At 43.1% G+C, this 16,473-nt stretch overlaps 1 protein-coding gene across 7 annotated transcripts in view; it reads left to right on the top strand.

Annotated features, from left to right (window-relative positions):
- Positions 1–16,473, top strand: part of FZR1 (fizzy and cell division cycle 20 related 1) — a 1,382,318-nt gene that overhangs the window by 173,378 nt on the left and 1,192,467 nt on the right. For all 7 annotated transcript variants that reach the window (XM_044054101.1, XM_044054103.1, XM_044054098.1 and 4 more), the window contains exon 2: positions 13,588–13,736. In XM_044054101.1, the coding sequence (XP_043910036.1) occupies positions 13,668–13,736 (69 nt within the window). In that variant the 5' untranslated portion in view covers positions 13,588–13,667. The remainder of the gene's footprint in view (positions 1–13,587; positions 13,737–16,473) is intronic.

The following is a 16,473-nucleotide window of genomic DNA, read 5'->3' as shown; positions in this document are numbered from 1 at the left end:
GCGGTGCCCGAAGCAGAAGCAGTCCGCAAGTGCCGGTCGGCCGACTCCTGAGATTGTCGAATTAGAATTTCAGACCGAAGTCTTCTATAAAGCTAAGTACCCCATTGGGGAAACTTTTTTTCTTGCCTCAGACCGATGTCAAAAAAAGTTAACAATTGCATTTCTTGTGGGAAGCAAATACCTCATAAGGATTTTCATTCTTACTGCATACCTTGCCTAGGCCCTGATCACGATGTCACTTCTTGTCGATTTTGTGCTAGGTTTAATAAGCATACTATTAAAAGACGATTTGATTTCGCACGACACTATTTTGGTAGAATATTTAACTATAACATGCTGTCGGAGCTACCGACTACTGGCGTGCACAAAAAGCGCAAGGATAAGGACCGACAGCCCAGGCCTAAGCCAGATTCCGAGGCCTCGGTTGATCCAGTCTCCAGTTCTCAGTGAGGCTCCGACGCAGCCCCTGACTACCGCAGTTCTGGAACCCGAGACCGCTACGGATATTTTGACGGAATGTACTAGGCCGACGCAGCCTTTTACTTCAGGCCCTTCCGACGATTTACCTTCTAAGGACGTCGGTGCTTCTGAAACGCCATCGGTTTCTGAAGGCGTTTTCAGACAGACTGTTCTCACAGTCAAAACGTTTTCTAAGTTGAAGACTCCTAAATCTAAAAAGACTACACTTCGGTCTCCTGTTCAAGGCTCTATGCCTAAGAAACAGATGCTTAAAATGGCTGAAGATTTGATTTCTCTTATCAGGGATTCACAGCCCCCTCCTGACAAAAGGCCTAGACTAGAGGAAGTTTCTGCTTCCTCTGAGCAACTGTCTATTTCTTTGGATTCCTCTGAGGACCAAGACTATTCCTTCTCTCCTTATGAAGATTCTGATGCTGAGGACTCCATTCCCTCAGCTTCCCCTCCTGAAGATTTCTCTTTTGGGGGAACTTTACACACTATGAGGGAACATTTTCACTGGGAAGGTCAGGAATACTCTGATTCCAAGAAAAGGCTCAGAGAGTTTCTTTTACTCCCCCAACACAGACCTCTAGCCATCCCACCCATCTTGGACATTGTGGATGATGTCTATTTAGAATCCAGTTTCAACCCAGACTCTCTTCCTTCTGCTCCGGCTAAGCCTGACAGATTTCCCACAAATTTCTTTACAAAAGCCCAGTAGCTGACCCAGAGACGATCTCCCAGGACCCCAAGGGGGCTAAGGCTTCCATGGCTAAAAACCCAGTACTTTTTGAGAGGGATTCCAGAGCACTAGACAGGTGGGGGAAAAAGGTTTACACCTCAGCCACATTAGCTATGAGAGCACTAAATTGTCAATTTCATATGCTTAAGTATCAGCAATTTCTAATTTCTCAGTTAAAACAAAAGGTAACCTCCCTCCCCCAACAATCTGAATTGAAAGAAGTACAGGATTTGTTGCACGCCACTGAGCAGGTGGGCAAACATACCTTACAGTGTGGGTTTGATTCTTTGGAGGCCTCCTGCAGAGCAGCTGTCACTGGATCGGTTATACGTAGGCATGCTTGGTTAAAGGAACAAAGTCTGCCTGATCATGTTAAAGCAAAACTACTAGATGCTCCCTTACAACAGGATGTTCTTTTTGGAGTTAAAGCAGAAGAAGTTTTAAAGACAATGGAAGATAAGGCAAAATCAATGCAGACAGTCAAAGATTTCCTACAAGTACAACCCCCTCGCTTCAGCAGAAACTGGCCAACAAAAAATTGGTCCTTTCCAGCCACTGACAGACCTCAGAGGGGTAAATACAGGCACTCAAGGGGCAGAGGACAACCACAAGCCCAGTATAAACCTCGCCAATGGGGCACTACAACCCAGAAGGGAGGAGAAGACAGGTCTCAACCCACCAGAAGGCAGACTCAGTGACTTGCACCTCAGCTGGCCAAGCAAAACTCTTTTGACAGCCCCCTTGGGGGGAAAACTAGCACTTTTTGCAGACAACTGGCACATGGTCACAAAGGACAAATGGGTCCTAGACATAATTTTACGAGGATACAGATTCCACTTTCACACCTTGCCAATGAAAAGAGGAATGCCAAACCTGCCACAAAATCAATGGGCAGAGGCACAAAAACAAATTACAGCTCTCATGGCCATGAGAGCAATTCAACGGGTACTGACTCGAGAGCAAGGCCAAGGATTTTACTCAAGGCTCTTTCTAGTACCCAGAAAGGACAGCTTGGAGACCAATTCTGGACCTTTCAATTCTAAACACTTACTTACAAGTTCCCAAATTCAATATGCTAACACTTCAGCAGCTACTTCCCATGTTGGGCAAGGAAGCATGGCTGGTAACGTTGGACCTCAAGGAAGCATACCTGCATGTCCCCATCAGACAAAGTTGCAGAAGATACCTCCGTTTCATTGCAGGTTCAACCCATTATCAATTCTCTGCACTGCCCTTTGGCTTATCTACTGCGCCCAGAGTTTTCACAAAATGCCTGGCACCAGTAATTGCATACTGCAGACAAAGAGGAATTGAAATATATCCATACCTGGACGACTGCCTCATCCAAGCAGAAAGCAAAGACGTTCTCTTACATCATCTGGCTTTTGTAAAACATCTACTAAATTGTCTGGGGTACACAGTAAACGAAAAGAAGTCAAAACTAGTACCCTCACAAAAAATGACATTCCTGGGTGCCAGCTTGGACACAACGGCCCAGAAGGCTCATCTTACACCAGACAAGCAACTACAACTGACTCAATATTTCAAGACAGTGGCAACAAAGGCCCAATTAACTGCAAGAAAAATTCTGCAGGCTTTGGGCTTCATGGCATCTTGCATTCTGATAATACCATTTGCAAAACTGCATATGAGGAAATTACAGTGGTACCTAAAAAGCGTATGGTCTCAACACAGCCACAGCTTGGACACAATGATATCTCTCATTCCCTGCCTTCAACAGGAATTTCTGTGGTGGTCACAGGCATGTCACCTCAACAAGGGTCAGCCTTTCACTTTGCCCCCAACCAGGCAAACTATCACAACAGATGCTTCAGACTATGCCTGGGAGGCACACATGGCAGGACAATGCATTCAAGGCCTATGGACTGCAGAACAAAGAAAAATGCACATAAATCAAAAAGAGATGCTAGCTGTACAGAAAGCTCTGACAGCCTTCAAGGATCTACTACATCCAGGACAACTTGCAATAAAGACGGACAACACCACAGTAATGTGGTACATAAACAAACAAGGGGGCACACATTCCTACCCTCTTTGCAGGCAAGCAATGATCTTATGGAACACAGCTCTGGCCTACCAAGTCCAGTTACAAGCTCAATTCCTGCCAGGACAGAAAAACACATTGGCAGACGACCTAAGCAGAAACATCAAAGATCCCCACGAGTGACAACTAGACCCACAGATATTTACAATGATAACTCAAAACTGTGGCCTTCCAAATATAGACCTGTTTGCCAGTCCTCAAAACTACCAACTGACAAGATTTTGTACAAGGATATTCCACCATCAAGCTTGGAAAGTGGATGCTCTCTCCTTCAGTTGGAAAAACCTGACAGCATATGCCTTTCCTCCATTACCTCTTCTCACAAAGGTTCTTTTGAAGGTCAAAAAGGAGAAACCACGACTGATCCTCATAGCCCCAGACTGGCCACGCCAGCACTGGTACCCGCTATTGAAGAATATGGCTCACAGCCCACCATGGATATTGCCTCAAATACCCCATTTGCTCACGCAACAAAACAAACAGATTCTACACAGCCAGCTCAAATCCTTAAATCTGGCTGCATGGCAAATCTATTAAACATCCAACCAGCCCCTCTTTCACAAGCAGTTCTGGATGTTATTCTGGAAGCCAGGAGGCCAAGCACCAGGAAGGCTTACTCAGACAAATGGAAAAGGTTTTGTGCCTGGAATCAAGCTAAAGGCCAAGACACAACTCAAGCTCATATACCTCACATTCCGCAGTATTTAGCTGAGATGTTGCACAAAGGACTTTCCTTTTCCTCAATTAAAATCCATGCTTCAGCTATTTCAGCTCACTACGACACAATTCCACCTTTATTTTCAAATCCTCTTCTAAGGCAGTTCCTCAGAGGGGCAAAAACATTAGACCACCTAGAAGAGCTCCTACACCAACATGGAACCTCAACTTTGTTCTGGAAAAACTAACGTTACCTCCCTTTGAACCAGCTTTCTCTGCAGACCTTCAGTTCCTATCTTGGAAGACTGCCGTGCTCCTGGCAATAACTTCTGCTAGGAGTGTCTCAGAATTACAGGCACTAATGGCAGTGGAACCTTTCCTCATTTTTCATCAAGACAGAGTTTCTCTACGAACTAATCCTTCCTTCATGCCTAAGGTGGTTTCCAGTGTAGCTTTAAATCAAACCATCCACCTACCCACTTTCTTCCCCAATCCACAGAACAAAGGTGAGAGACTCCTGCATTCCTTGGACATTCACAGGCAGCTTCGTTACTACTTGGATAAAACTAAGGCTTTCAGAAAAACTGACCAGCTCTTTGTATCCTATGCTACAGCTTCTCAAGGGAGAGCTATATCCAAGCAAACCATTTCTAAATGGATAGGCCATTGCATACGGTTCTGTTATACCCATCATGGGAAACAAGTTCCTCCAACCATTAGATCCCACTCTACTTGGGCAACAGCTACCTCTACAGCCTTTCTCAGGGGGGTTCCTACCAAGGAAATTTTCGAAGCTGCAACTTGGAGTTCTGTACACACATTCACCAAACACTATCACTTACCTCTTTACTCTAAGTCCAGGGCGGGCTTCGCCACTGCAGTTCTGCAGGGCCTCATTGCCTGCACTAACCCTCTATGATGCCTCCCCCCTACCTTAGCTTTGGGATTCAACCCAAGTGTGATGACTGCAGCAGGGTAACACGATGAACATAGTACAGTTTTGTACCTACCAAAAATGTAGATGTTCGAGTGTTCACCCTGCTGCAGTCCAGGTTACCCTCCCTCCATCCCCTCTGATCTACTGGCTAAATCTCTGCTATGCCTTACTGATGTATTTGCTTATAGCTGAAGGGATTTTGTGTTTGTGCAGTGTTCACACCATTTGGTACTAATTCTGATCACCCTTTTGGGGGCACCTGACATCTGGGGCAAGAAAAACTGAAGAAAATGGCGTTGTTTGCAATATATGTACCCCTGGCACACTGACGTCAGGGATGAGGCGACAGCAACCGATGTTGGACCAAGACTTTGGAAATCTGGCCGACTGCGGGACCGCTTGACGACAGGATAACCCAAGTGTGATGACTGCTGCAGGGTGAACACTCGAACACCTACTTTTTAAGCCATCGACAAAGAGAAGATAAGTCTTTATACATCATTGTTTTCTAGGAGCCAATTGATAGTCATAGCCTAAGTAGACAGCAGTTAAGGGCAAGGCAGAATAGCAGCAGTGACGGTCACCCTGGAATATCCCCCTTTGAATTTTTATCCCTTAGATAATAATTTGTCCTTTATCATGGCTTAATTGCAAAGTGGTCTGTCACTGTTTCATGGTCACTGTAATGTAGTCAGTCATTGTAGGATGTAACTTGTACAATTTAAGCACTGTTACCCATGAATGTGGGATTACTATCAAATGCTTTTTTGTAGTCAGTCCATGCCATACTTAGATTCTTCCCCTTTTTTACAGTTCTTCACTATGACTTTCTTTAACAACAAATGATGCTTTGTTCCATATGACTTTCTTTTATTGCCCTTTTGTTCTCTTGCCATAATTGAGTTTTCTTCTAAAGGACTATAAACTTTGTCTGCATCAATTCCAATGTATATAGTTTATACATCATTGGAAGGCAAGTTATTGGCCTATAATTTTTAGGGTAGCTTGCATATTCGCTCTTAAGTAGGAGCATTATTTTTCCTCTTGTTAGCCAGGTTGGTATCTGTTCAGGGTGAACATATAAATAGTTCTTACTCGTAGCTAAATCTTTGAGCAAAGATGTTAATACTTTTCAGCAGAAGTTGGGTACTGCCTCTAGGCCTGGGGTTTTCCGATTAGAGGCTTTTCTTAACTTTTTTCAATCTCCATTTTACCCCATTTCATATCCTGTACCTTTAAACTACTTATGCTTTCTTTTACTTCTGTCCATTTAGCATCTTTATGTTCCACACGATCTTCATAGATATTTCTCCAAAATGTATCTATTTCTTCCTCTTTTTTTTTTTTTTTTTTTTTTTTTTTTTGGTGGTCTTTCCAGTCCGTTTACCAGTTCTCTGTAAAACTTGTTGGATCATAAGTAAATTGCTTATTTTGTACTTTTCCTTTATATTTATCTGTGTATCTTCTAAGTTTTTCTGCCTCTGCTGAGATTTTTAATTTATTTGCGATAGTGCATGACAGATCCTGGTCTGTTCTAATACTCTGCATTGCTTTTATCACGTCTATTTTTCCAAGTAGTTTTCTTGATCTGTTCCCTCTTATAACAGCAACACTTGTCTTAATTGCTTTATAGTTTTCTCTGTTTGATACTTCCATGATGGTATTTGATTTCTCTCCTTACTTTCCCTCACTACCCAGTGTTCTTGTGGTAGAACTTTATCAGTTATCAATTTTAGCTGCACAGTAATCTGTCCTGTTTACTTCTGTTGTATCGCATGGCTCTCTGTGGACAGCCCTAATTACTATATTCATTTGCTTCATCAAACTTCTAACTTTTTGGGTTTTATTGACCTTTTGCAGTCTGTACTAAATCAAGCAGCTCTTGTCTTAAGCTCGTTTTCTTCTAAAGTGAGAGCACATTTTTTGTTTTCCATTTCCTGTGGGCCTTCTGTAGCATCTTCCTGTGGTACTTTCTCTTCAGTTTCATCCTGTTCATCCAGTTCCATCCATTGCTGTATCATGTGGGAACTCACTGGCCTCTCACTCCTCAACATTGACTGCATTAGAGCTTCCTGTTCCTTCCCTTGCTGTCCAACTTCAGGTGAACATTTATACTGGTTTCCTGTGGAAGGCTCCAAAATATCTTCATATGGCACCTGACCAATTGCTTCCCATTCCACTGGTTTCCTCTTAATTTGGAGGTCCATTGCTCCATCCTGCTGTGGTACTTTCTGAATTAGATTTTCTACACTGAATTCTTCACTTCGCGGGTACTCCATAACCTCAGTTTATGTTTCTTTCACTCCTCCACTACTAATCTCCTTATCTACTTTTCCTCTTTGTCCTCTTGTTTTTTTATAGTCATCTTTCTCATTGTAGGGTTCTAGGTGAACTTACAGAAATAGTCTCCCATTCCTTTTTACAGGATAGTGTTTCTTGGATGCCTTTTGGATACATCCCTCATAAGGGCTTTTCTTCCTCAGGACAAAGTAGCACTTTACAGGGGGCAGTTTGATTTTTCTTCACCTATTCTCTGACCTCAGTCTTTGATTCTCTCAGGATTCTGAGTTTCATGGTCTGTACAATTCTGGTTCTTCTGGCCAGAGTTTACATGAGAGAAATTCAATTATTCCCCAAATCTTTTTGGATCCAATGCCAGCACCAACTTTATTTTCAAATCCCAGTATTGGGGGTTTGTCAGAAGGGAGTTACTTGTGGACCAGTTATCTTCCATCCCAGGTCTCCTCTTCTTCTTCACAGCTCCTACTCAGTCTGTAACCACGGAGTTTGCTTGGGGAGCTGTTTCCAAGGGGGTGAAGGGTTAGGGTCTGTAGAACAAATAGGGCAGACTAAACTGCTTAAACATCAAATAAATGATGGCAGTAAGTAACCTATGCTATCAGATCTCTCATTCTTTGGACTGCGTGACCTCTGCTAGTGGGATTTGAAAATAATGATGTTCCACTCGCCAGGCTAAACCAGGAGAAAGTTACTGTCAGCTGCCTGTTAGGTGCCAGGATCCGCAACATAACGCATGCACTCTGGTCGCTCCACAACAAGTACAAATATGACTCTGTCATTGTCCTTGTTGGTGTGAATGACCTGAGATGTACCTCCCTGGACTACATGAAAAGAGACATGGAGGAGCTCTCCGATCTTGTAGCCCAGGCAGGTATGACCCTAGCCCTGAGTAGCATTCTGCCATCACCCAGAATGATACCACAGTACAAGGACAAAATGATTGACTTCAACAATTGGCTAAGCTTCTGGTGTCATTCTAAGGGGATCCAGTATCTGTCTGCCTGGGATGACATGAGTGACAGACCACGATGCTTTGCCAGAGATGGCCTGCACCTGTCGCCCTTGGGGTTCCGGATACTGGCTAAGGCTCTTGCCACCCCTGTAGTGCCTTTTTTAGGCAAGGTTCAAATGACAAATTCACCACCATAACAGGTACAAGCAAGCAAAATCTGAGGGTATTGCTACTCAGTGCTAGAAGTCTAAACCTCAAAATGCATTCACTAGAGGCACTTCTTAAAATGGAGAACTTCGACATCTGTGCAGTGTCCGAGACCTGGTTCAAGGCTCCAGAGAGCACCCCTACATTACCGGGATACAATTCATACCACACCTTTTGGCCACCTAACCTGGACCGAAACACTAAAGGCAGAGGTGTGTCCATATTCATTAAGGATATCCACACCTCCAGGCTAGTTGCCCAGCATAATGCATCCGAGATTATCTAAGTGTAACTAACTCTGGGCAAGACCGCAATCCAAATTGTAGCTTGCTACAGATCCCCCACCGTGCCCCAGGATTCCCACTCGTCATTTCTTGATACACTGGAAAATATTAGGGTACAACCCAACACCCTAATAATGGGCGATTTCAACTAACCCACCATTAACTGGGAAAGCTACTCCTGTTTCAACTCTCTTGCTCAACGTTTTCTGGAATTCATAAATTCCAGTGCCTTGGATCAACTTATCCACAACCCCACCAGGGGCAGCAATATCCTAGACATGGTCATTACCAACATGGGTGACCTGTGTTCCACACCAAAGGTCAATTCCTTGGTCAGGTCTGACCACAAGCTAATTACCCTAGACATCCACATCCTGCCCCCACCCCCCCACTAGGGAAACTACCGTAAAACATTTCTCCAAAGCCAACTTTACGCTTCTTAAGACAGAAGTGGCAAACTTTGCAGCACCCATGCAGATGGACAGTAGAGGTACGACTGCTGAATCCTACACAAATGCACTTTATAAGCACTTATACAAGTGCATGAATTGTGCTATCCCTAGCAGAACCAAGATGTTATTCCCCCCCAAAAAATGAAGCCAATTTGGTGGTCTCCTGCCGTAAACAAACTCTACAACAGAAGAAAGAAACTGTTGCAGAAAAGAGCAAAATCCCATGATTGGAGAAACTCCCTAGTCAGTTTCAGTAAGAAGCTGAGATCCCTCATAAAATCCTCCAAAGCTTGTTAGGAAAACAAAGCCGCCACTGATTCTAAAGACAACCACAAAGCATTCTATAGCTATGTCGAGCATCTCTATGGCAACACTCAGATCTACTGTGTGTTACAGCACTAAATATACAGAACCAAACTGATATTGTCAACATCCTGGCCGATAGGTTCAGTGCTAACTTTGGCCCCCCTCTCACCCCCTAAATGACCCATCTTTATACCAGAAGAATGCAGGGTTCCTGTAATCACGGCTGCACAGGTCAAAACCACACTCTCCAAAGCCAAGAACACAGCATCCATAGTACCTGAAAACATCCCAGGCTGCGTTCTATACGAACTGGCACCCCACCTAAGTACCATGTTCAGTCATAGCCTCACCTCAGGCTTTGTGCCCACTTAATGGCACACAGCGATGGTTATCCCACTCCACAAAGGGGGAGCCACCACGGACCCTGGGAACTATCGCCCCATAAGCCTGACGAGCCTGGTCTGCAAGGCCATGGAACATATCATCATGGAACTTGTAAACAAAGACATTGGTAATCTCCAAACTCTGGACCCTACCCAGTTTGGGTTTGTAAAAGGCAGATCATGTCTCCTAAACCTAATAGACTTCTTTGAAGCAGTCACCAAAGCTGTAGACGAGGGTAAGGTGGTTCACACAGCCTATCTACATCTCGCCAAGGCTTTCAACACCAACCCCCACTCTGGAATTATAGATGAACTCACTAAACTAGGTATAAATCCCTTTGTCACAAGATGGGTTGCCAACTGGCTCACTAACAGAACCCACACTGTGAAAGTAGCAGACTCCAAATCCGACTTCAGACCAGTGACAAGTGAGTACCACAAGGTTCAGTCCTGGGTAATCTCCTGTTTATCTACTTTGAAGTACAGGCTAACACAGAAGGTCTTTGGCTAACAAAGTTCGCAGATGACTGCAAACTAGGAGCCATAATCGAAACGCCTAACAATGTGGTCATCCTACTAAAGGGCCTCATTGACACAGATGCCTGGTGTCAAAGCCATGGACTCAAGCTCAATGCCAAAAAATGCATTGTCATCCCCTTTGGTAAAACTGTACCCATGAACTAGCACATAGGCGGTAGTCTACTTAACACTGAAAGTGTGATGAGACCTTGGGACACAGGTGGACAGTACTCCTTTGATAATCACATTGCCACAGTAGTCAGTAAATCCTATGTGGCACACCTCATTGCAAAAGGTTTCTCATCCAGGAAAAAAGAGGTCATTGTTCCCCTCTACGTGTCACTTATTAGACCCATTATAGAGTACAATGCCCCTTTTGGTATGTACCTCACAAGACATCTACAACAACTGGAAAGGCCGCAGAAATACCTCACAAAGATTATTACCAGCCTCAAACAGATGCCCTACGCAGACCGTCTCAAAAAACTCCAGCTTTACTCTGTCGTGCTCAGAGGCGATATCTGCCTAACATACAAAGCTATGTCCGACCCAGAGCTGATGGACATGCTCCACTTAAAGAAATCCCAATCCCTCCGAGCTACACGCTCTAGGGACCTAAACCTGGACACCACAGTAAACAGGACATGCTGGAGGGATAGATTCCTGTCCCAGAGACTCTCCATACTCTGGAACAAACTACCTATCTATATCAAACAAAGCTCCTCATTAGCACTCTTCAAGAAAAATCTTGATAATTGGATGGGAAATAGGAAATTCACCCCAGGGATCACTTCTGTGGCTCTGCTCGACAGTGGCACAGGAAAATAATTTTGTTGGATGGTGAAAGCCAGGGTACCTTTTTGGCTAGGCTTATATAGGCCCTAGGGCCAATAGCCTAGTACCTACCTATGAACAGCATAGCAGAAATAGTACATGAGCAAAACTGGATAACCAGGTTATGCCCCTTTCTCTTACTAGCTATAGTAATCTGGGAACTAGCAACTCTGCACAGCGTTTCTGTTCAAGCAACGTTAAGTCTGTCAAAGCAAAACGTTATTGCAGACAAGCTGAGCATGACCAGGATAAGACCCTCCTGAATGAAAACTGAACCCAGGGATCTTACAGGGATTTTCAGTTGTAGGAAACTCCTCAGATAAGCATGTTTTGTCCCATTTACAACAGTTAGAGAAATTTTGCTTCAGGATTCCTTGCAAACAGTCATGGAAGACAAATGTCTTCACTTTCCCATGGGAATGTTCTTGTATACCTTTCCCCTGATATCCAGGATCATTATAAAGATTCAGACTGGCTCTCCAAAAAGATAATTGCTGTGGTCCGTTTTGGCCCAAGCTGCAGTGGTTCTCCCTTCTTTTACAAATAACTAGAGACAGTTACAGCCAGCTTCTTCAGAGAATGAACTTTGTTTCAAACAAATCTCCAGTCTTGTGTGACTTTTTGAATCTGATGCTGCTACTTCAGTTAACTGCCTGGATGATTTGTTTTAATATCTTTCTTTTAAGCACCTATTTCCTGAGAATGTGCAGCAGGTGTTAAAGGAGGCTAAGAAACTTGCTTCTACAACAACTTGTATATAAGTAAGTGGAAGAGATTTTATAGTTTGTGATAAACTAAGATCCAGGACCCTTTTAAGGCCCAGATGCCCCGGCTCTTCAGTATCTGAGAGAGTTATCCTCTGGCCTGGCTTCCTCTTTTATCAATATTCACCTCTCCACCATCTCTGCTTGTCTGCCCACAGGTTTCCCTTTTTTTGCACAGTTTTCAAGTCAAGAATGTTTGAAAGGGATTCTACGTACTGTCCTATATATAATTAGTGTGTGTGTGAGTGTGTGTGTGTGTGTGGGGGGGGGGGGTGCACGAGGGGCTTGCCTGTCCCCCTGCATTAAATCGGTTTTCAGTATTTGAGTTTCAACATTTTGAGCTTTTCACTGTTTGGTTATTCAGCCAAATGAATGTATTCCCCTTGGCAAGATGTGTTGGGCTACTGCATCAGTGATCTATTCAAACATCCACTGTTAGGGTAAGCTAACACCTCACTTGTATCTTCTTTATCGTCAGTGTCCCAATTCTGCAAAAAAAAAAAAAAAGTTTGGAAAGAACCCCCCCTCCAATGTTATATGCCACTTTTGTTTTATGTGATTCTTTTGTTTGTTGACCAAGATATATGCTGGGCATATGACAAGTCCTTCCTTCTTTGGTGTTTCTGTTTCGATCACATGCCATTTTATAGTGAGCAATATTGCCTATACATGTTTGGATTTTAGAAATGCTATATTTCTCATTTGATTTTATCATGACAGATTTTGATAAGTTCCCACTTGCCACCCCAGATGGTGATTCTGAAAAGCTAAATTTATTTTTACTTAATTGACATAGTAGTCTGGTGGTTCATGATGTGTATTTGCAGTAATGTAATGGCTTTGTAAGGTAAACGTTGACCCAGCTTCTTACTCACTGCCTCGGTTTCTGATGCAGCAGTAATACTTATCGAGTCCGTTTTGTATACATTTCATCCCTCTGCTGTCTGCAATCAGCCCACTGCAGCCAGTTTGGCCCTTTGCTCTCAGCAGGGCAAGAGCAGATCGTGGAAGCTGTTAAGCTGCTAAGTCAGCCAGGGGTGCAGTATTCTAGCTTGACCCTGGATGTGAAAGTTTGCTATGCCTTTCCTTGTGGCGTCTGTGTTGCCCATGGTACATAAAGCTCACTCATGGTTCCTAGTGCTACACACTAAGTGAGCTGGACTGCTTGTCCCCAGGATGGGTTAGCATCTGCCTCTCACTGTGATCTTCTTGCCTTGCTGTTCCAGTGTCAAAGCCACTCTGCCTTTACTGCTTTTGTATTAAAGCTCATGCTGCACCTACAGGTTTGGTACATCATTTTCTCAGCATACAGTTTATTGTAGAGCAGATTTGTAGCTTTTGAGAAATACTTAATCTGTTTCCCTTGGAAGAACACTTCTGGGTAGTATCTTCATTGCAGTTTAAATTTGATTTTCCATCCGATTATACATTCGGCATAGAACTACCTTGTTTTGGGCAACATGACCAATTATGAAGTTTTCAGATGTTTCCTGACTTGTTTTATTTCTTTAAAATACAGCAGTATTTGTGGCACCACTTCATTACAGCGCATATTTGCTGTTTTGTATAGTGTAGAGTCTTGTACTGCATTAATAACTGGAAATTGCGAATTGACATGAATATGGTATTGAACTGTTATGTTTTGAAACTGTATTCTCTAAAGTGTTTTTTTTTTTTTTTTTTTTTTTAACTGTTTGAATATTGATTCTTTTTTTCCTACTGCAGGATTATTTTGCTGAACTTTGCATAGAAGACCAGAAAACTTGGAACTAGTGGACTTGATTCTTTTCCTTCTTCAGTCTGACATGGATCAGGAATATGAAAGACGCCTTTTACGACAGATTAACATTCAGAATGAAAATGCCAGTCCTTGTGTAAGGCTAACCTTCTTTGGAAATATTGGCATTATTTATTTGGTTTGCTTCAGGGGAAAACTGTAGATCTGATGTTGTCCTTCTCATTCTTCCTCAACGCATGGGTTAGGATCTGAGGGTCTGACTTGGCCACATACTCCGGACTTCAGAGCCAACTCTCGAGCTCGTCCCTGTACCCATAATGCCCCATTACCTCAGTTCTCATTTGCTGCCATCGCGAACAGATGTAGATTCCTCTCTCGAGCTTTAGCAGTGAATTTTTGTGAGTTAATTTTTTAGTCAAGGAAAAGTTCAAAGTATCATCTTTATTTATCCTCCCCCTTAGTTACTCTCAGGTCGTTAGGAGCCTTTTTGCTAATATGTCCTTTCTACTATTCTAAAGAATGGTAGATTTTCCTTACCATCGTTGGTATTTTTTTTTTTGCTTAAACTTATACTGTTAGGTTATTTCTTCAGTCTACAATAGCTGGTAATTTAATCGTCTAACTTTGCTATATTTAAAAAAAAAAATGTCTGATTTTGGGTTTTCCTCCTACTGGCTAACCATAGTGGATCAACCAGTGGGCTTTAAAAAAAATGCACTTCTTATGGGCCTAAAACCCCAAATTTGGATGCCTGCAAAGAGTGCGTATATTGTTTTTGAGCCAGGCACTTGCATGTACAGTATGTTCCACCTTTAATCCAAGAGCCTTGACAAATAGATGAAACAAATTGATTTTGAATGGTCTTCTCCGTGTTTAAACCCCCTCCAAAGCAAGCAAGTCTGCACTGTTTAAGCATAGAGAATGCTCCCCATTGAAATCCCCCAGGTCTTCATCTGAGCCTCTGGCCAAGAGTAGAAGAACTTTGGATCTGGCACTGCCAGATCCAAAGACCTGATCTTCAGATCCAAAACCATCGGATTCAAGGGCATCAGTTCCTATAGATGTCCGTACATTCACTGCTGCAGTATTCTTAACATATGGAATTCCCTGCCATGGAAGCCCAACGTCCAGCCAGTCTACCAATGACTCCTGTTGCTTTAAAGGTATGCCGAACATCACCCAAGCTCTCCTTATGTAGCATAGGGCATAAAGGTGATGTTCAGGCATACCACAGTCAGAACTTCTTTGCCGCCGGTCCGAACATATTTTTTCACCATCTGTTTACCTGTGTCTGTTTTCTGCCAGCTGAACGCAATTTCGTTCTCCAGTGACTTCTTTGCAGTTGCAGATAAGTGCCCTGTAGTTGTTGCCATTTTTTTTTTCCTTGTCTTGTTTTGTGCTCCTTGGGGTTAATGTCGTCTAGGAAGGGTAAACGCTGGTGTGGAAGTCTGATTCCACATAAAGACCACCACGATAAGTTTTTTTTTTTTTTTTTGTCTAGGAACTTCTCATGCCCATAAGTCTTGTTCGGTTTGTGAGGCATTCATTTCGAAAACCCTTCACAGTAGACTTTCTTCCTTTTCCTTGAATCTTGAGAACACAGCATCTTAAACTTCTCTTTAAAGATACAATGGAAGGAATCTCCCACCCCGAGGGTTAGCTTTTAGGGAAGAAGGTACGACCGGAGTCTTCCTCTGTCCAGCTGTGTTGTTGGATTTTAGCACAACCACAGTCCAACACTAAACAAGACCAAAAAAAACAAAACCAGTGTCCACAAAAAGTTTAATAATTCTCTGACGTCTCGGCTTAAATGCCTTCACAGTAGAATCTCCTGTGAAGGCATTAAATGTTTTGTGGACACTGGTTTTGTGTTTTTTTTTTTTGTGTTGTTGGATTTCTCCGCTGTGACACTGTTGGAGGCCGGTGAGGATCTGGCTGGCAGCACATCCAAAGATGCTTTGCAAGCATCTCTCGATGTTTAGGGGGAATCATAGTTGATTTTTCTCTGAGGGGCCTAGGGGAGTTCCTGTGTTAGTTGAGAAGAAGTTCATATTACAGTTTTTGATTGTTGTCCTGGGTCTGAGCCTTCTCAGTTTTTTGTCGGGGATTTTCCCTTAAAAAAATAAACAAAAACATAAACGTGTTTTTTTCTGCTCCTAGGGATACACAAAGTGACTGTCAGGCCTTTACTCAGGGATTATTTACTGCTTTAATGTCCTTAAAGCCTCCTCAGGGGGTTTTAGTTCCTGCTCCTCCATGGTCCTCTACTACCCTTAAAAGGCCTAGAAAACAGGATTCTTCTGAGGATGAGTCTGATTCTGATTGACAAATCCCTAGCTCAATCTACTCAAATTCCTTCTCCTTGGACTATGGGTCAGGAAGAGGAGGAGGAATCTATTAGTTCTGATGGTCCTTTTGAGGAAATGTTCTTTGGGGACACCCTTTGTAGGATAATGGATTTTAAGTGGGGTTATGCTCAGCTGTTTGATATCCATAAGAGGTACTATAAGTTGCTGAAGTTGGAATCTCCTGAGCCTGCGCCTATTCCTCCTTTTTTTGGCTGCTTTGCTGGATGTTTTTTCCAGTGCCTGTTGTGCACCTGATTCTCTGCCCCCTGTTCACAAGAAACCTGACAGGTTTTATAGGGTGCCTGAGGACTGTTATTTTTTTTATAAATGTCCTGCTGCTGACCTCTCTGTAGTGTCTGTAGCCTCTGATAAGATGTCTCATCTGCTTCCTTCTCCCAAATGATTGCCTTCTGACAAGGACGGCAGAGCTGTGGAAAGACTGAGTAACAAGGTTTTCACTTCTGCTACTCTAGTTTTTAGGGCTATTAACTATCAGACCCATATGTCTAGGTATGTGTTGTCTCT

This window comes from Protopterus annectens, chromosome 13.part0 (genome assembly GCF_019279795.1).
Source record: "Protopterus annectens isolate FY-2018-M chromosome 13.part0, PAN1.0, whole genome shotgun sequence".
NCBI classification, from domain to species: Eukaryota; Metazoa; Chordata; order Ceratodontiformes; family Protopteridae; genus Protopterus; species Protopterus annectens.
This window is presented reverse-complemented; position numbering and strand designations above follow the sequence as displayed.